At 31.0% G+C, this 21,747-nt stretch overlaps 1 protein-coding gene across 1 annotated transcript; it reads left to right on the top strand.

Annotated features, from left to right (window-relative positions):
• The first annotated feature begins 224 nt into the window (after window positions 1-224).
• On the top strand, window positions 225-21,387 carry LOC139425203 (uncharacterized). Its single transcript, XM_071179092.1, has 12 exons — window positions 225-243; window positions 4,187-4,466; window positions 6,074-6,186; window positions 6,260-6,488; window positions 7,294-8,110; window positions 10,040-10,360; window positions 11,073-11,172; window positions 11,240-11,340; window positions 11,468-11,571; window positions 13,842-14,110; window positions 16,684-16,847; window positions 21,082-21,387. Exons 1-12 carry the CDS (start codon window positions 225-227, stop codon window positions 21,241-21,243), a joined length of 2,679 nt encoding a protein of 892 aa, XP_071035193.1. The 3' UTR covers window positions 21,244-21,387.
• The last annotated feature ends 360 nt before the right edge of the window (window positions 21,388-21,747 follow it).

The following is a 21,747-nucleotide window of genomic DNA, read 5'->3' as shown; positions in this document are numbered from 1 at the left end:
TAGATAGATAGATAGATAGATAGATAGATAGATAGATAGAAAGAAAGTTTGGAAAATAAAAGCAATTGTAAAAACCGAACAATGTCGTGACACTTAATTTTCGTTTAAAACTATTATTACTACTAGTATTTCAACCGTTAGGAGTTAAAATAAAAATATTTTTATAGAAATAGTGTAAATTTGTTTCTTGTTATGCACTTTATCAACAACAATATTGAATCATAATGCAGAATCAATCCTTTAGTATGTTACAATCAACCCAGAAATTTTCTAGAATAGAATTCATATAGAACTATGTAAATAAAAATAAAAGAAAGTTTCTAAAAATTAAACATTTGGGTTTGCTAAAGAATGCTTAGTTGTATAGTATTTTTAATAAGTTATGCAAATCAAGTCTAAGAATGACGAAATTGATCTGACTCTGAGGGCAACACAAAAGTTTATATAGAAAGCATAAGTTTTTATAGAAAAAGTTTAGGGATCTTTTTTCCCCTTACACTAAATGACACTAAATAATAAAGAACAAAAAAATCCTACCATAAAAAGTGCCGTTTGAGATTATGTTTAAAAATACGTATAGGGAGTTAAACTTTTACAAGTTCGCCATTTAAAGATCAAAGCAAATGAAGTCAAAATGAAATTAAAATTCAAGTACAGGTTCATAAACTTACATTTAAAACACACACACAATATTCAAATATGTGATTCATACCTTCAGTAATCCAGAGATGTTATAGCATCTAAATAAGCAATGGAATTCAAAACAGTGTCTTTAAATGTAACATTCAAAGCTTACTAAGAAAAAGTTCCATGAGTTGTCGCAATGACATTACTTCGAATGACAAAAGTATTAAGCAGGAATTGAAAATAACTTATGTAAGAGGCTTAACATGCAAACTAACAAATTTCTCTCGTCAAAAAGTTTATGATTCAACAAATATCGAAATTAAAAAGATTATACAGTAATATAATTTTAAATAAACAACAGTCAAAACACAGACGATCAAAATATTTAAACCATTCACTCGGTGAGAAAAATTAGAATTGAAGCAAACGATAATTGCACAGTTAAAGAAACTTCTATGGCTACATTCATCTAATGTTAAAATATAAAAAATAATTGTATTCTTAGTTTCTACGATAAAGTTAGATTTTAAAATCACCATATTTTTAACCCTGCTGAGCTATATGTTTAAAAAATTATTTCTCGGTGAGTTTTATTCTCCTCAAAATTACGAGTTTCTAAAATCCACTGCTTAAAAAATCGTTTGATCAAAACTTAAATAGCTGCATATCTTTTGTATTGCAATGTGCAGAAGAAATAAAAATGTAACTTTCTGATGCCTGGGCTAAATTTGACATAGGACAGGTATTTGACAGCTTTCTGACCTCATAAATCAATCTTCCTAGTTGTAGTCGAATGTTTAGGATCAGACGTTACTCATAACACTGGTAGAGGTGGCGGCTTTATTTCCGATGGCCACTTTTTATTTACTTATTCAATTTTTTTCCGGAGAGGTGGGACTGTTTTTTGTGCCAATCTTTATGGTTTGAAGGAGTGATCTCAAATATGCTAATTAATTAGTGCTAACTTTCAGTGAAATTTCAGAAAAAGGCTCAAAAGCGTACTTTTTTTAATAGCCATTTATTAACGAATTTAGATTTTAAATCATTAAAATATGCAATAATAGAAGCAACCTGGAAAATATGTTCCCAATAGTTTAGGCTGGAGAACTGTCGAAAATTTGAAACTCTAATTTTAACTTCTCTTTCTGCATATATAGCCATCACGCTGGAAAATTTAAAGTGAAAGCTTTTGTACAGAATTATAAATTTAATATATACAAAAATAATCTCAAATAACAATAATTCTTGATAAGTTTTATTATTTAATTTAAAAAGGTTTGAAAAAAATTTTAAGTTGTGAGGCATAGTTTTTTTCTTCACTATTTGAAACTATTAATTTTATATGACAAAATACGATATTTAAGCTAAATCAATTACTAAATAGTTTTTAAGTTTTATAATTATTAGAAATTATATTATAAGGAAGTTATACTTTTAAAATTCTTCATCTCAAACAATATTCAACTTCAAATATGCTAATTAATTAATACTAACTATTAATGAAATTATAGAAACTTATACAAAAGCGTACGTTTTTTTGAATAGATGTACTTTCACCAACGATTTAGATTTTTGCCAATCAAAGTATACATTATTGCAATAATATTCAATCTGGAAAATATTGCTCCAATATTTTTTTTAGGAAAACTGTCAAAAATATGAAACTCTTAAGTTAGTTTCTTTATCTGCATATTTAGCTACATCTCGGGAAATTTTTATGTGAATCGAAAAATTTTGCACAGAATTATAAATATTTTTTTTCTCCAATGGCAGGCACTAAATTTGAATCTTTGCCTATGAAGATGAAGGGATTGACTTCCTCTAAATGATCATTTAGCGTTACCTAGTGGGCACCTGTGAACCAAAGTCACAGAGGCGAGCAACGTTACTCACAGAATTATAAATTTAATTTATCCAAAGCTAATCTCATGTAAAAAATCATTTTTGATAGTTTTTGTTATTTTATTTAAGAAGATCTGAGAAAATTTTAAGTTATGAGGCATAATTTTTTTTCACCATTTTAAATGACATAATACAATCTTTGTAACAAAATCAATTAAATAATTTCTGAGTTATATAATTTGAAAAGAGTTATATTCTTAAAATTCTTCATCTCAAAAAATGTTCCACCAATTTCCTTCAAATATTGCATTTTTGTCATTTAGATAAAGATTAGAGTTGTAATAATTTGCTTACCAAACCAAATTAAAATTAATTCGACCCTTATTAAATTAAATAATAAAAATGATAAAAAAATTTTGGAATTATTTTTACAAGGAATTCTGTATGACATAATTAAATTTGAAATTGTGTGCAAAAAAATTAGATTTGCTTAAAATTTTTCCAAAATATGAAGAATACGCATAAAGTAAAATTAATACTAAGTAACCCAAACTTTCAACCAGTCGTTTGCCCTGATTAAACTATCCGGACCTAATTTCCCGACTGCGGCTATTTCCTATATTTTGATATTCAAAAGTCCAACTCAGGAAAAATAAGTATGTTTATCCAGATGAAGTAATTTGTAGCGTCTGTTTCCGTAACATAATTAAGAGTTAACGTTAACTGATTAGCATATTCGGAGTATACTCTTTGAATAATTTTGATCAGCATTAAGTTCGTGAAAATCTAATAATTTTAACAAAAGTCATTCAGGCTGATATCGTTTCAATTTAGAGCACTAAATAGTATCTTTGAAGAAAAACTAAAATATTTACTGTTTGTAGAAAGTGAAGTTCTGAGTAAAAAGTTATTTCAATTTAAATATCTATATTATACTTTTTATTAATTAAATTAAACTGAACTTTAAAATAAGCTATATATGCGAATACTTTCGTCGATGTCTGTAGTTGTTAGACTAACTGAAATTTACATTTTGATGGTTAGCTGATGTCATCTTATTTATAGAAATTCCCGAAAAGGAAAAACAATTTTATGACATTCACAGATTGCCTAAATTTCATCTTCGCTCATCATTGATAAATAACGGTTATAAAATATTTCCCTTGGTATTACGCATGACATTGACTGTTTTTAACCCAAAATCTTTTATCAAAAACACAAACAATTGTTTTCATTTAATGAAAATAAATGTAGAATATCGGGGCAAGAATAAAAGTTCAGTATTTGAGTGTAGCATCAAATTTTTTTGTTAACTCCCGTTGCAGAAAGAGTAATGGTGTATGTCCTGATGTATAAAAATAAAATTCTTCTAGGAGCGTGTGCGCCATTGTTTATATTTTTTAGCATTTGTTTTGATTTATAGCGATTATACTTTCTGGTATCCCTACTTCTCCAGGAATAGTTAAATTCATCGGTCTATTCCATAAAACCACCCCGAAAAGTAATTGATATCGCCATATTTTACCATACCTGGCAAGACCTGTCGTCATGGGGCAATTTAAATTTTATATCCCATCTTGACAAAGGATTATTTACCTCCATTTCTCTTAGTCTTTATCATTCTACGTCCAACATATTCTTTTCCTTCTCAAGGTAAGAGCTATCCATACGGAGCGAAAAACACTTTCTCCAAATAACAAACCCTTTTTTTTACTAGTTTTATTGTTTTTTTTCCATTTGACTCTTGTCAACTGGAGGGGTGACGCCTTTTCTTTGAGTCTTCAGCATTTTACACGCTCTGAGAGGCTGCCTGACCCCATTCTTAAATTTCAGACTGATTCCTGTGTCAAAAGCAGCGAACTCATCTTCATATGGGTGAGAGTAAGCCAAACTGTTATCACTGAAAGAATTAAAAGACCTGTCCAGGGAAAGTGTCGCATCAAGCTTTCACCGGATAAGAGAAAGTTGGAAAGGGGAATCACTGTTCTTTTTCTCTGGTGAGTCTGGTAATTTTGGTTCATTGCAAAAATAGCATTTTAAATAGAACTGAGGAAAGTGAAGTAATTTGTAGAACTTAAAATTTTCTCATTATTTGGGAGTTATAGTTATATTTTCCATCATGTAAACTGAAGATGGATAATTGGATAGTTTGAGCAGTTTGAAGAAGTTGTTCCATAAACACATTCAGCTTATTACTTTGGATTTGCGATGGTAGAGCCAGGTCTTGAAATAATCGGTGGTTCGTTGGTCCGATACCACAAAAGTTTGACTCGGATCACCCATAAAATAATTATCAGTTTTCCTCCAACCAGGAATAAATGTAAAGGAATGGTATACTATTTTGGTTTTTTGATTTTCAGTTTCATGTTTTGGTCTATGTTTTAGTATCACAGTAGCAAGTGTCATAATAATTTTGTAGTTACATATTCTCTGTATAGCAATTTTTCTTTTAAACTAAGTTTATTAGCTTCTTTTTTTTCAAAAAAAAAAGTTATTTAATAGAAACATGTAAACAGACCAGGGAAAATATAAATGGACTAGTAATGTCGTTTAATTACAGGTCCTTCTGACAAACGAATAAATTTCTTAATTTCAACTTCTAAGTAGAAGCATTTTATTTAATTTTTCGAATTTTTTTTCTCATTTTCTAATTTCAATTAGGTGATAAATTTTAAAAATAAATAAATCAATCATTTAATTTATTTGGAGAAAACAATTAGAAGATATTGATGTTGAAAATAAAGGTAGATTTTTATTTTGTTGCATCTAAAGCAAGAAAAACAAAGTTAACATCAAATGTTATGACACTAGTTTGGTATGTAGCAGACGGTTTATCCACTTTTGAAGAAATCTTTCTAAAGTAAAGGCTAATTAATATGAAATTCATATCAATGAGAAAAATACAGTGTATTTTACACGGTTGCCTTTCGAAAAGCAGACGAAAAGCTTAAAAATTTAAAATGAATATTGAAATTGATTTTATATATTAATATTCTGTTGCTGTGTTTTTTAATCAGATAAATTAAAAGAGGATTGGATTAACACATTGAAGGAGTTTTTAGAGGGAGGAAAGGAGAACAGCATTTGGTTAGTCTGTTACCTTGGATTAGCCCGAAAATTGGATTTGCGCATTGTAATAATAGATTATACTGGATAATTCAAAGTTTATATGTAATAACAGTCAAAATTCAAATACAAATTTTAATTAATCGAAATTATTGTCTTCTATTAATTTAAGTATTTAATTGAATATTGGAGGAGGCTGTTGGTTAGTTAGAAATATTTAGTTATGGATCTGTCTGAATTAAATGTACACATGACAAAGATATCAATCCAGCTAACTAAAAGACTTTTATGTATATATATATTCTTTTATTAATTTTAGTAGACAATTAAATCAATGATTTTCCATGAAATTTATTTATATTTCTTAGTTATCCGATGTTTTTAATTTAATTTTGAAAAATTGTGCCTATTTGCTTTTTGGATCTTTTTGCTTTGCTTTTATATCTATTTATTTGATTATATATTATGTTAGACTTAAATGAACTAATTTAATTTAAAATTATGTAATAAATAATTATTATTCTGATTTATTTTTCAGTGGTCTCATTGATTCCAAAGGAACAGAAGCTAAAATTTATGTAATGCAGACTTCAATTCTCATTTCTTTCTTTCAACTACTATGGATGAAAACAGTGCTATCAAATAATTTTGGTATGCATTTTACATCATAGAAAATTTAACTCATTCCCAACTATAAATCTCTAAATTTGAAAATAATTTGCAGGAATACCATTTCAACTGTCTTATGCACCGTCAACTAGAATTGTAACTGAAGCAGATCCTGCAAGTTCTGAAGACAATAAAACAATAATATTTCAGAATTTTGTTCCCAGGCAATTGAATCGGGCATACACTATAGTTTATCCTCTCACTTTTCCTCAGAATAGAGGTGGCAGATTCCTGAATTTAACCCTTCCCTCAGCTCCACTTTTGATAAATGAAGTACAATCTAGGTAAGTACAATTTATTATTATTAATTTTCTTTTATCTCTTAATTACTGATCAATAGATATTTTAAGTATGCAGACTTTTTAGAATATTACTTACTATTCCATATTATTACTTTTGAGAATAAGAAAATTACTGGAATCATGCATACTGGGTGTTCCACAGAGATCACCCTTAATATGCATTTTTAGAATAATTCACTGGAAAATACCATCAACATATTTTGACAGAATTATAAGAATATAAAGATTTATGTAGGTATTAATAGAACTTTTATTGTTATCTAACAACAGATTACTTATAAAAAAACCAGATCATCCTTTCAATTTTAGTTAAAGAATAGTTAGATTTAGGAACTAACCGAATTTAAATAATTAAGACAGATTGATCTGCTATAATATACGAAATAACCAATATATTTCGTTTATAATACACCAAATAAACACTTTATATTCAATTTAAACACATAAATACCTGTCTTTTTTCTTAAAAATCAAAGAGTGCTTCTGTTATTTATTTGTTTATTTATTTTTTTGGTAGATACAGAGTCCACGATTCCGAGTTACGGCAGTGAATTTTCCACTCATTTTTCTTGTTGTAGCCATATTCGGTTAATGTGTCATTAAACGAACATCCAATAAAATTTTCTTACATTAATAACTTTTTAATTAAAGTTGTTTTACATTGTATTGCTATTTATTTAACATAAATATTACTTTAGAATTCAAAGAATGCATGTAATTGATTGAGATTTATAAATATACCCCACAATAATGTTCCTTCAGAAATTTTTTCATTTTTTTTTTTCAGAGTCATAAGTAAGCCAGAACCATATCCAAAATTCGGATTTTACTCTTCTTTCCCTGTTTTAAGGCAGGACTCAATTGAAGAAATTGTTCCACAAAATATCCCAGAGGATAGCTACGATGATTCTTCAGATCTAGCAGATGATAACAACAGTATACAAAAATTTGAGTTCCCACCTTTATCAGATCAGTATGTCTCAAAATCGAATATTCCCTTCCCTGCATCTAAGGTGTATACGAACGAATCAAGTGACGATACAACTTCATCCGATAACAAGCAATCCATTTCTAAATTCCCGTCACTTGGATATGGCAAATACCCACCTCTTGCACCTAATCCACCACCAAGAGTTAAACCTGTCAGTCCTCAACAAGCTATACGTCCACTAAAAGCACCTCTTAAACCAGTAACTCCTCAATACTTATTTCCTCAATCGCCAGTAGTTCCAGTTATCAAATCATCTGCACCTCCAGCTCCACAAAAATCAATTGCCTACAAACCTAGAGTGAATATAAATACCGCTGTTCCTCCTCCTACCAATATTAATAAGCAACCAAAAAATATTTCTCCACCACCTCCAGGGAAGGGCCAGATATTTCCACAGGAACTACCGATTGAGCATCCTTCAGGAATAAATCCACCTGTTGGATATTATAAGAAACAGCCAATACCACCAGCTGTTACAAGAGCCCCACAATATACATCCTGCATTTGTGTTCCTTACTATTTATGCAAAGACGGAGTTTTGAATTCTGGTGGAAGGCTTCTAGATGCTCGTAAACGACGAATTAGATCTCTGAATTACATCAGACAAAATAAAGTAAGTTCTAGTCGTGATTTGTATATTAAAATCTGTGCATTATTATTGTCCTATTTTATATGAAGGAGTGTTGCAATTATATTAATGTAAGTAGCAAATCATATTAAGATATTTGACTTTAAAACTAAAAATTACAGAAAATGTTTAAAAGATGTGTAATATGTATAATACGCACAAAATGAAATGAAGTAAGGGGCTGAAATTTTCGATTGCTCGCCTGCTTAAACTTTTTGTACTAGATTTTCTTGAATTCTCCTAATATTCTCCTAATATTTTGAAGGTTAAGAAACCAAATTTCATCCCAAAGTTATACTTATTCAGAGAAAAGGTATGTTTATTCAGAGAAAGTACGTTTTTATGTCTGATTTCGTAACTTAGAATATTGTCTGCTCTAACTAATAAGCATCTTCAAACCATGAATATTGAGTCCTAGTACGTGAAAATCCGATCATAGGATCAAAAGTTATTCTGTGAGTTCACTTTTTTATTTTAGCACTATACATGTACTATTAAGAAATGAAAATGATTTTGACTGCTTATATCGAGTAAAAAATGCTACAATGAGCAAAATATATAAACATACTGTTTATACAAATTTTTCCCCCAAACTTTTCTGTAAGTCAGCTTTAAATTCAATATATAATTACCCGTGAAGCTCTTATCTTTCTGAACCCCACTGGATGTATATTGGTGATACAGGGCTTACGGAAATATAATGATGAGCCAAATTTTCAAAGTAGTATGGAGAGCATTTTTCGTGTTCATAAAATAGAAATTATGGAAACTTCTAAAGTATTTATATGGAAACAATACTAAGGTACAATTTGATTCATAAGTGCCACATTTGAAAAAAGTATTTCAAATTTATGTTATACTGTTTCTTATCGCTATACATGTTCAAAGCCCATTAAGCATAGCAATAATAATAAGATGTACAGCTATGAAAAACCTCACTTATACCAACAGTTAAATAGTAACCAACATAGTTTTTTTAAATTTAAAAAATTTTTTTTTTTTCAAGTGAAGGAAAGTGATTGGAAAAATTTTCTTGGCTTTTAAAAGTTTTTTTTTTATTTTTAACTTAGCTTTCGTATTCTACAATTGCTCAGAAACACGTTTCATAACCTTACTGTAATTATAAAATTGTGGATCAAAGCAGCGATGTCTCAGTGGACAGAGCGTTTGCCTTCCAATGAGATGACCCAGGTTCGAATCCTAGCTGTTGTTGGTTGATACGAATTTTGCTTCCGGCTCGCACCGACCACAGCGCTGATGTAACACATTCTCAGAGGGATCATAAGTTAGAATCCTCTTGCCCTCAAGAGGGTTAGAATTACCACCTACGGTCGGGATAACCGTGTATATTTCCTCTCCATGTAACGCTAGTGCGGGTTAGTTCCATCAAAAAGCCCTCCACGAAAGCAAATTTCTCCCAATTCTTTATAAAGGAGTTCCCTTGTCTTCTAGGCTGGGTTCAAAATTACAAGGCTTCGGAGTTGAACGTTAATAGCCGTAAACTTAGAATTTTTTCACTTGTTCAACGCCAGTTACAGAACAAAATAATTGCGGATCAAGACCGCTTGGCTGCTCTTCTGACTGCTGATATTTATAAGAACAAAAGCTTCCAGATTTCTGCTTATGTGCTTCAATTTGAATTATGGTCCGTACTTTTGCAGTGTAAAATTTTACAATGGAATTTTTTGTATCAATGTTTCTATAAAAAAACATTTCGAATTCAAAATTATTATAAACGGTTCTATTTCAGTTTTAACGGTTACCTTGACGATGAATTTTTAAACTTAAGATTTTTCTAAACGTAATATTTCTTGAAGAAAGAAAAAAATGGTGTTGCAAATTACATTGGAGTGATTTAATTTTTTTCACACTACCTTTAAAGACTAAAAAAGTATTTTATTAAATTTATTTCAGAATATAACAGCATTACCATTTAAATCGAATATTGTAAACTCGAATCCTGTGGGACAAAACCGAGATCAAGGAGTTTGCGAGCCAAACAAGGTTTGCTGTGAAATTTATTTTGATAACATTGATGACACAGATAATAATGATAATGTTTATCCAGTGGCAACACCATTACCAGAACTTCCTGTCTACCCACCACCCCCAAGATATCCCGCAAAACCTAGAGCACCATATTCTTGTGGTGTTCAGCGAGTTTCTGACATGATATGGTCTAGACAAGCGCAATATCCAACTGATACTGCTGATTTCGGAGAATATCCATGGCAGGTATTTACAATTTATTGTTTTTAAAATCGATATTGTTCATCAATTATTTTTAACCTATTTAAAAGCTAGTTTAAAGTTAGTTCTTAACAATAATATGAAGTTTTTAAAAACCACGTTTTTTAAATGAACTGAAAGGGGAAAGTGATTCCATATTTGTGATACAATGAAAGAATTAGGAAGCATAGTTTGATAGTTAACAAAATAGTAAATATCACACTTAGATAAAAAAAAAATAGTTGACTAGGGATTGGAACGTTTTGTGATGCTCTTTGGGATATTTTTTATGTATTTCTTATTATGCGTGCATAATTTTCAAAACAACATTTTGAATTTCTTATTAGGCAATATTTGACTTACTTTTTGTTATCTAGATATTCTCCTCAACCTTTGTCGATCTTCAAAGCAAGGAAAAAAGATTTGACAGTTTCTGTTACATAACGAACCCTGCTCGTTTGTGTATAAAAGAGGAACGAGCCCACTCCCGAGCCCGTGTTGTTTAGATTTGGGAGAAAGATGTGGCAAATATTCAAGTTTTGGTTATAAGCTTGGTTAACAATTAACTTTTTTTTACAAAATGATGTAGCATTTATTGGTTAAACATAAAATATTAGACTAATATTGAAGGAGTTGTAAATCAAAGGAAATTTGTTAATAACCTATGTATGTTATTTTGTGCCAAAATAGTAATCGTGGTATAAAAATATCTTTTTAGATAGCTATTTTGAGGAAAGTTGTTGGAGATAAAAACCTCTATCTTTGTGGTGGTGTTTTGGTAGCTCCGCAGTGGATAGCTACTGTGGCACATTGTGTCAGCAAGTAAGTATATTTCTTAAATGTTCAATAACATTAAGTTAAGCAAACTATTATTACTATTAAAAGTTAATAACGCAGTTATTAACTTTTATATGAACTTGGAGGCTTCCCCTCCCCTTCTTCATTTTGCTCACCAACCCCCCGCGGTTGCTTTNAATGATGTAGCAGTTATTGGTTAAGCACAAAATAGTTGACTAATATTGAAGGAGTTGTAAATCAAAGGAAATTTGTCAATAACCTATGTATGTTATTTTGTGCCAAAATAGTAATCGTGGTATAAAAATATCTTTTTAGATAGCTATTTTGAGGAAAGTTGTTGGAGATAAAAACCTCTATCTTTGTGGTGGTGTTTTGGTAGCTCCGCAGTGGATAGCTACTGTGGCACATTGTGTCAGCAAGTAAGTATATTTCTTAAATGTTCAATAACATTAAGTTAAGCAAACTATTATTACTATTAAAAGTTAATAACGCAGTTATTAACTTTTATATGAACTTGGAGGCTTCCCCTCCCCTTCTTCATTTTGCTCACCAACCCCCCGCGGTTGCTTTTCATTCATCCTTGTTCTTTTCGTTAAAAATCCATAAAAAAGCTAATTTCACTTATGAAATATATTATTATTATTATTCTATCCAAGCACATTTTATTAATATGTTTATTTCGTTAATTTTACTTAAGCAATTTTTCTACAACAATGGATGAATAATTGTTATTTGAAGAGAAACAAATAGCAAAATGCGCTTAAAAATTAAATAACTTTCGAACAAATAGGATTTTCGAAAAAAAAAAAAAACTCTCGTCAACTTTATATAAGTAGTTTCAAGGCATAAAATTAACTAGATTTTCGGATATATTTAAGTGGTTCTGTCAGCAAGTCAAATTTCAACAACTCTGTTGTAACATTTCAGCCGGCAGTAGATCAGCCAGCAGGACATTTTTTAAACACAAGTTTAACAGTTAAAAATTCTAGAGCTATAATCGAATCTTTTATTTAATCCAAAACTTATGGTGCATTTTTTTACACACCTTTGTAATTCCCCGTTTCTAAGTGCTTTTGAGCTGCAAAATAAGAAGCAACGGAAAAAATTTTGCTAAAAAAATGTTTAAAATTACAATAACTTTCGAATAAATTAGAATTACGTTTAAAACTCTGTGTTAAGTTCATTAACAAATATGGTCCTTTTCGCAAGCTGAATTTTAACTCTGTTGTTGTATTTCTGCAGCCTACAGAACGGCCGCATGGTATTTTTTTCTTGCAAGTTTAACAAGTAATAATTCTCAATTGAATTATCGAATGTTAAATTTTTTTATTCCATCGTAATTCCTATTCATTTTTCTATGCAATTTCGAAATTTGAAATTATTAAGCCATGTAGTTTTTGCAAGCAAACTAAAATGTATCGTTAAGTTGGACGACGAAAACAGCGACGGAGGCGCCAACAGCGCTTCCAATTTTTTTAATATCGAGAGTCACTAATAACATAAAGCAAATAAGTGTTTAAACCTTTACTCGTTATAAATAATGAGCTCTAACGTTTATTTTCTTTTTTGAATTTTAGGATCTTCCATTGCTTCTTTATAATTTTTATTTCTTGCCGCGAAATTTTCTTTGAAGACAAATATTTAGATTTATGTTATTACCGTCAATAAACATAAACAACCTATTGAAGCAGAAAATTAGAAACAATAACGTTCGGCTTCGTATTGAATTAACAATGAGCTACGAAAACAATGTCCTCGCAAGGGAGGACTAACTGACTGATGAACAAGAAATTCATGACATCTAATTATCAATAACTAGGTGTTAAACGGTTTGTTAGTAAAGAATCGTTTAAATAGTATACAGGATGCCCAAAATAGACCGACAGTTTTCAAAAAATTTATAGTTTAAAAACGGTTAAGGCTTAAACTAAAAATATTTTCAACAAACTTATGTCGAAATGCATAAGTTTTATTCCTAGAGTTTCTGATTTAGCTCGAAAAGTTTTAAGCAGATGGCGCGATACTTTTCCTACTTTATGTTTGCTGATTTCATCCCACGAACAAGTGGTTGCGAATGGTGATTGACATTTCAAAACTATTGTTATTTTATTTTAATTTGTAAAAGATACTTAAACATTTTGCTTTTAACTTTCACTAAGTTTTCTTAAATTTAAGGGATTTATTGTCTGCAATGCCATCTGTCCGAAAATTTTTAAACCAAAAATGAAAATTCTGAGAAGAACATTTAAGCCCTCTTGCACAAATTTACAGCAAGAATTGCTTTTGACGAAATACTAAAATGGAGATCTATCGACAAAGACTACTCACTTCTGCCTAGCTTAATAGTATGAGGTTGCCGCAGCTGATAGGGAGAATTTCTGAAGAGATCAGATTTGGTGAGAATGCCCTCTCTGGTTATTTCCGTTTCCGTTTTTAAAAACGCTATATGTTTAGCCACCTCAGCTAGATTTGGCATGTGACATTTCTAACGGCAATCATTGGTCGATTTTCTAGCGTTGCCTTTCGGGGAGTTGTAATGAAGCTTTTTTTGTCACCATGTAAGAGAAATATATATATAGATGTGTAATAAAAATTTAAAAAAAATTACTATAATTTTTAATAAATAAATTTATAAATATCGTAGATGGTATAATATGGATACCTTTAACCCTATTTGTATATCTTAAAGGTATGCCAATTCACCTCTTCTTGTTCGACTCGGAGAATGGGACGTTAAGAGAAAAGATGAAATTTATCCATACACTGAGAAAGATGTGACTACTATGGTTGTTCATCCAGACTTTGATCCTGAAACCCTACAAGGTGACCTGGCATTGCTTCGCTTGACGGAACCCGTTGATAGATTACCTCACATTAATCCAGCTTGCCTACCAACGCCCGGACAAGTATATGATGATCAAAAATGTTGGGTTTCAGGATGGGGTAAAAATTTCTTTGGTAAGTAACTACAAATGCATTAAATGGTACTTATTTATTTTCTTACATTTGTGTTTGCATTCGTGGTATTTTAAAAAATGTCAGCTTTTACGCTTTTCTTGGGAGATATTTCCCGGGAATTAAATGCTCAATAGCTATGGCATATTCATAAATGACAACTTTTACATTTACCCCAGAATGAAATGTGTAGAGCATATTCATATCGGTATCTTTTACGCTTTTTCTGGAAAATATTTCTCGGATATTCATAACATATTCATAAATGTCATAATGTATTCATATATTCCTTATTCCGGAAGGTATATCCCGGGAATGAAAGGTTTCAGGCATATTCATATTGGTCACCATTGTGCTATATCTGAAGGATTCTTTCCGGTAATTTAATACTCATGACTTATTTATAAATATGACATATTTATAAACCTGGATTTACCAATATTACATTTTACCATGATGATTCATTCCCCGAATAAAATACTCATGACATATTTATAAATGTGACATCTTTATAAATATCAATTTTTAGTTTTTTTACGGAAGATATTTTCCGGGAAAAATATTTTGAGAACATTCTTGTAGGCCTCTTTTACGCTTTTCTTGGGAGATATTTTCCAGTAATTAATTACTCATGGATATGTTCACAAATTCTCATTTTTACACTTTTCCTGGAAGATATTTCCCGGGAATGAAATGTGTTGAGCTTATTCAGTCCCTTTACGCTTTTCTTGGAAAGTTAAAGTTTATAGCATATTCAGGAATGTAAAATTTTTAGTTTCTGAATCTCAATTTGAGTGTTTTTTTTCTTCCTGTAAGTAGTGAAACAACAAGCGAACAAGAGCATAAACAACAATTCAAATTTTTAAATTTTTTTTTACATTTTTAAAATTTTTTTAATATCACTTCATGGTTATGAGTTTTTTTTTTCTTTATATATTTATACGTTTTATGTATGTAATGTTTAAAATAAATAAATCATTAAATAAAGTAAATTTGTTACGACATGCGACTCAGATGCGTCTTTGTCTTCTGAGTTGAGTTCCAAATTTTCTAAGTTATATAACTTGACATTAAAAACTATCAATACACTATATAAATATTGAGTTGAGACTTAATAGTGAGCCATTCCAAGCCAATATTAGCCCTTTTAATTTTTGTAAAAATATCAAACGGTTTTGGGTAGTTGCCAACTTTCCGCTTGAAAATTACCTTGGATTTCAGATTTTATTGGGAAAGTAATCAACAAGTACCTGAAACTCGAAAAAAGAAGATTGCTGGTTATATATAACCAAGATGGCGTATTGACGTCACAGCTATTAGGCTTGGTTTATTACCACGTTGAATAAATTTTCGGATCAGATTTGATTAAGCACCAGCAAGTTACGTTAAGCGTAGGTGTCAAACCTGATTATCTGCTAAACTGTGGTATAAGAAATTGCCTCGATTCAGAAGTTGACAGCTACGACAGGGTTCGACCAACACCTCCTAGAAAAGAGTAGGCCTCTGCACGGGTTACCATAAATATCCTTTAGTAGTCCAAACGTAATGACATATTTCGTATTTTCAACCACTGCGCAGCTTAGTACCCCGAACGTAATGACATCTTTCTTATTTTTCATCTACTGCGCAGTTAACTTCGTCACATCGGACTACTAATTTAATCCGTGCTGAGGCCTTCCTTATTCTAGGAGGTGTTGGTTCGACACCTACGCGTGACGTCACCTGCAGTTGCCCAATTGCATTGTTTTGCTTCAGCACAAAACAGAATGTACAAGGACGTTCGAAATAACCACATTTAATATATTTTTAGAGTTCTTTTTAAATTTAAAAAAGTAAAAAAGGTGTACACATTAGGTATAGCAAATGAGCATTTTAGATTGGAAAGAAACTAGCTATTGAAATCTAACGAATGTGAGGAAGGTAAGGCTGAAAATCTGAAAACTAGTAATCCTTGCCTTTAATTCATGCTTTTGGTATCCATGTTAAAAATGCAATAAAATACTTATGCATATTCCGCAAAATAAAATTTAAGCCGGGAAAAATTAAAAACGGTATCGAAATTTGTGGATTCAGTGTTAGGATTGACGCGGTTTAAGCACCAAAACCTGTTTAGTTAACGATCGAAATTTGAAGATGTTTAAAAAAATAACCTTTCCCCAATTCTCCATTTTTACGGCAATCAAACATATTTTTGATAGATATTTGTTTTGTTTCTTATTCTCACCATCCTTTTTAATGATGCGCCAGATTTTAAGAACTTTTTTCTTTTTTCTTCGTTTAAATATTAATTTAAGATCCCGAATATGTTTATTTTTTTTTATCCAGGATTCTAAAAATATGTATTTAACAGGAGAGCTTACGGAGCACCCTATATGTTCAAAACAAATAACTCTAATAATTAGTCGTACCACCACTTAATAGCAAAATTTAGGCAGAAGCATTTATTTATTAATTCTGATTATTATTCGTATTTGTTTCATGGAACTCATCGATTTTAAAAGTAAGGCATTCACTAAATCAACTCAATCAAGTAAATTAGTACGTAATTAGTATTTAATTTCAATTTCTGTTTATAGGGTCACAAGGAGAGTATCAGAATGTCTTAAAAGAAGTTGATATTCCCGTCATCAGCCGATCACTTTGCAGTTCACAATTAAGAAGTACTAATCTTGGACCTGATTTCGTTTTGCACCCAGGATTTCTTTGCGCTGGCGGAGAAGTCGGAAAAGATGCTTGCACGGTAAGTTGGATTTTTCTTTAAATGAGCTTTTTTAAAACCAAATTCCTGCGTGATTTTATTTAAAATGCTTAATGAAGGAAGGTTATAAATGAGATTTTGAATAAATAAATTAAAAATGGAAAAAAAAAAGATTTTTGATTGAAAGATCTTGAGTTCTAGAACATTAAATTATTTGCCACGGGTTTAAATTTCGTAAATCTCAACTGATGAAGAGTTCAAAGTGACATTTGAGGAAATTCCACACTGCAAAAAGTCGACGAATTACTTTAAAAAAATTTCTTTTAGCATCACGGCAGCATATCAAAACGAAAGGATTGCGAACGCTATGGCGCAATCGTTAAATGAGTGTTAGTTCATGTGAGATTTCGCTGATTGAAACCTTGCGGACAACAAATAACAGGAAGGCGTATCCACTCAACTCTTTATTTGAAAGGGGTTTATAGGGTTTTTCCAAATAAAATGTTCGTTTTTTTCTTCTTCTTTTTTCTTCTTTTTTTTGAAAAAAATATATGTTAGGACTTGTTTTATTCTGAGCTATTTGACGCCAAGCATAAAATAACACTGGGAAAAATAAAATAAAATTGGAATTGCCTCTAAACTCAAGCATTCCAAGTTTTGTTTTTTAATCTGTTTTTATCAATTCAGATTTTTTCATCATAAGATATCTAGATTTCTTGTCTTCCAATTAACTTATTAAGTTAACTTGGCAATTGGTATGAGTATAGAATTCTTCCCAGCTATTTTTTTAGTCGAAATTTTTTTTAATTCTAAAATTCAAATAGTTAAGCTTCAATTAATTTAAAAAATGCTTTTTATTTTCCAATTTCTTTGAGCTAGCATGGTTTTTAGAAAGAACATATTTGACTCTGATTTTATGACTCATCGTGATTTTTATAACTTTAATCATACGTGCGAGGTGTTATAGCATGTTTTCCCCTTCAAATTTTAGATTTAAAAAAAAATTATAAAAAAAGGGATAACAAAAAAGGGATAACATTTAAATAATATCTGTACGTATGTTATACTCCCGTTGAAATTTAGAATCCTAAGATGAATTATAGATAAGTCACATAAAATTGTGCATTGGTGCTTTTTCGATGAAATCAAAACCATCTAGACCCCTTTTGTAACTCCGATCTTTTTCTACCTCTTCATTGACTTGACAGCTCTTTGTGGGCTAATGCTTTCTTCGGAGACCTTCTTCCTTCTGCTCTCTTCCTCAACATGGTGTTAAAGTTGTTCACTTTTAGAACCTCGAAACCACGTTTAGAGCACTCGATTCGCCTTAATCTGAACCTTCCTCTGGTTCATGCTCCACCCTGTTTAAAATTTAAAAATCTGGAGGTTAAGGAGTATAGGCTGATTCGCCAGATATGTCCAGCAAATTTGATGTGATTGATAATATCTGCCTCTCTAATCAGCCTGCACAGATATTTATTATATCTGAGCCTTCATGTACCATCGTTATTCCCTGCACCCAGAATCCTTCTCAAAACTTTACTCTTGAAGATGATATCAAGTCTATTTTCATGTGAATTATATCATGAAAATAGACTTGCTATCTTCATGGTATCTAAAACACATGCTGTGCACACAGGTGAAATTTTGATCATTTCACCGCACCCTAGTACTTTTTAGAAATTGTATGAGGGTTTCTTAACTTCGTAGAAAAAATAATATTTATAAAGTATCTTTTATTAAGCCGTTCAGGACAGGAGAAGGAAAGAAACGCTTCCCCAGGCCCGTCAACTCCGGGAATATGCAGAGCCCGACTTTGCCTAATTGTGGCCCGGGGCAAAAACTTCTTTTGGGGCCCCCCTCTGCTTCAGTAATGGAGAGCTGAACTTAATGGAGCTATTTAAATTGTTCACCTCGTTATAGATATATAACAAAAAATTGACTAGAACCTTAAATAGCTATAAAGTGCTCCCCTCCCCCCTCCGCCACCAATGGTCAGACGAAATATTGTTCTTTCCATTTTATTGATTTTCTGACAATTCCACGTCCAGCATGCGAAGACAGTTTTCTGATTGTTAACTTTGTCATCTAGCTGCATAAAATTCATATCCTTGTTGACATAAGGGCGGAATTCAACTAAATTTTCACAATTACGATAACTCAATTAAGCCAATCAGAAGCCCGTATTTTTGTAAGCAGATTGCATTTTGCGATATACAAAAATATAGGCTTTTCATTGGCCCAATTTGTCCATCGTAATTGCGAAAATTTAGCTGAATTCCCTCCTAGAAACCCATGGATTTAAGAAATATAGATGTTTTGTGTTCATACGATATATTAATGACGAAGCTAACATAAAACTGACGAATTTTACACTGTACTGATGTTTTGTTTAAAAAAAGTTCAATGAAGAAGGAAATTTAAAATGAACTCTCTGTTCGATTTGGGGGCCCTCTGATGTGGGGGCCAGGGGCGACTGCCCCGTATGCCCCTGCCTTAGTCAGGCTCTGGGAGTATGCGTACTACATAGTACGTATAAGTACAAATACAAAATTGTAATACGAGAGTACCAAATTGAGATCACGTCTGGGTGATCATGGGCCGCTGGAGACAGATATAGGCTAATCCTATATATGATACCGTGGGCAATGGAGAAGGATTTGCTTGATCACGTATTTGTGATCATGGTTTTGAACAAGTTAAGTTAATTTTCTGAATAATATTTTGAGTTAACTTTTTTTTACAAACCAATTTTCACTGTAAAAACACTTCATGAGGATTTTAAATTAATTATGGTATCAAACACAAAAATGTTAAATGCCGGATGTTTTTTCAATTGGCTTTTTTATAAGTTGATTATTGTTAAGAACCTTTGTAAAAAGAAAATATTTAGTCACATTTTAAAAACATTTGCTTTCGGGTTTGAAAGCATGTTATGGTTAACTGCGGCTTGAGGGAAAAAATATTTTTAGACTGTTTAGATGCATTTAAGTTCAGGAATTCGATCAGAATATTACATTTTTCCGATCGCGACATTTTTCCTCTTAGATTTTCGATTATGAATAAAGGAAAAATAATTTATGATATGTCATATTTTTACTTAGGAAAATTTTATAACCCTTTTGATTTATTGATAATTTTATGTAAGACACTATGGAAATTCAAGTGACAAAAAATTATATTTTTCCATAAGCTTTATTAACTTAATTTGAATTTCCATGAATTTTAATTCCAATGATAAACATCTCATTCATGAAGAAAAAAAAATCTGCACTGCATTTTATTATTTCGAATTATTTTTACTCTAAATCGGAATCAATTTGATTTATAAAAAATGATATATTTATATACGCGTTCTATGTGGTAATTTATTTAATCCTTTATAGGACATTTCTTACTAGTTACGCTACGTAAAAATATTTTAAGGATTAAGACTGATTTATAAAAAAAACTCATTTTTTTATTGATCAAAATTTATTTAAATTTTAAAACTTTATTTATTTATTTTGGTGGGAAGGTGGGTAGAATTCTCACATTTCTCTTTACTGTTAAGGAATTGGCCACAGCCTTGAACTTATAAATTACTGTTATTACTGTATGTTTATGAATTACTGTTATTACTGTGTGCTTGTGAATAACTGAGTTTATAAATTCCATTCTTTTAACTACAAATAAACCCCCCGATGAAAAGCGATCAAATGAACAAAATGCACAAGAGGGAGGAAATAGTTCCCCCGTGTTTGCTGATCTTCTTGACCCAATGCAAACCTTTACTTTACCAACAACATCTTCATTATGTAAATAAAGCCTTCCATTGTTTTAATGTGTTTATTTAAATATTGGTATTTCCCGTAGCGATTAGCAGATTACCGCAGAAATCATTAAGAAAGCTTCAGATTGACAATTCAAAACTAATGAAGTTGGTGAGAACTTTACTTCCCACTGCTTTCTAAGGGACCGTTCTCCCTGAATGAGAACAATTTACTAATGCCAATAAGAACCTAATTGGTGCAGTGCATTTTCTCACGAAAAACTCAACAATAAGGTAATCGTTTGCACCTCCAAACGATCCGATTTTTTTCTCACGCACTGAGAATTGCTCTTAAAGGCTAATATCGTTAAGTTATTCAATGGACAAACTGTAATCGACATCAAAAATTTTCTACAAATGTACCTAGTAGAGCAATAGATAAGGGTATAAAATTGCTGCCCTAATTTATATTTACAACTTAATAAAAACAAGTTTCCAATTCATGCCTATCAATTTTCTTTACAGGGAGACGGTGGTAGTCCTCTAGTGTGCAAAAGTAAAGGATTGTGGTACGTTGTGGGATTGGTTTCATGGGGTATTGGATGTGGCCAAGCTGGTGTACCTGGCGTATATGTTAATGTACTATATTACTCCGACTGGATTAATAAAGTAATTCGAAATAGTTAAGGATGGAGGAATGATACTTCAAGGCGACATACTGTTTGTGATTTTATATTTTTACTCATGTTACCTACCACCATTTTGTAAATAGTTATCCAAAATAGTGTTATTTTTTTGACAGTTTGCATACTTGTAAATTTTCTTTGAACATAAATAAAACATTTTTTCATGCAATGTGTTTTATAATTCATTTATTCCTACTTGCTATTGCTTCGAATCCTCAAATCTTGTTTTTCTTCTTCGTCTAAAAAGAAAGGGAAAAAACCGTTGGCATTGACTTTTAGAACAAAGCAGGTATTTGATGTGTAAGTTAAAATTTTCTTTAGCTCAATAAATAGAAGAAAAAACTATGCATTTCGAACCATAATATGCTAAATGACATATTTTATTAAATTTGAGAAATTGGGTCTATTAACCATTGCAGGAAATGTATCTATCGTTTAAACGTCAAGTTGTAATGCTGACATGACGCTGGATATAAGGGGTTACGCTTTGCAGACCCTGATGAAA

The sequence above is a fragment of the Parasteatoda tepidariorum genome, chromosome 3 (genome assembly GCF_043381705.1).
Source record: "Parasteatoda tepidariorum isolate YZ-2023 chromosome 3, CAS_Ptep_4.0, whole genome shotgun sequence".
NCBI classification, from domain to species: domain Eukaryota; kingdom Metazoa; phylum Arthropoda; class Arachnida; order Araneae; family Theridiidae; genus Parasteatoda; species Parasteatoda tepidariorum.
Note: the sequence above shows the minus strand (reverse complement) of the source record. Positions and strands in the feature narration are given on the sequence as shown.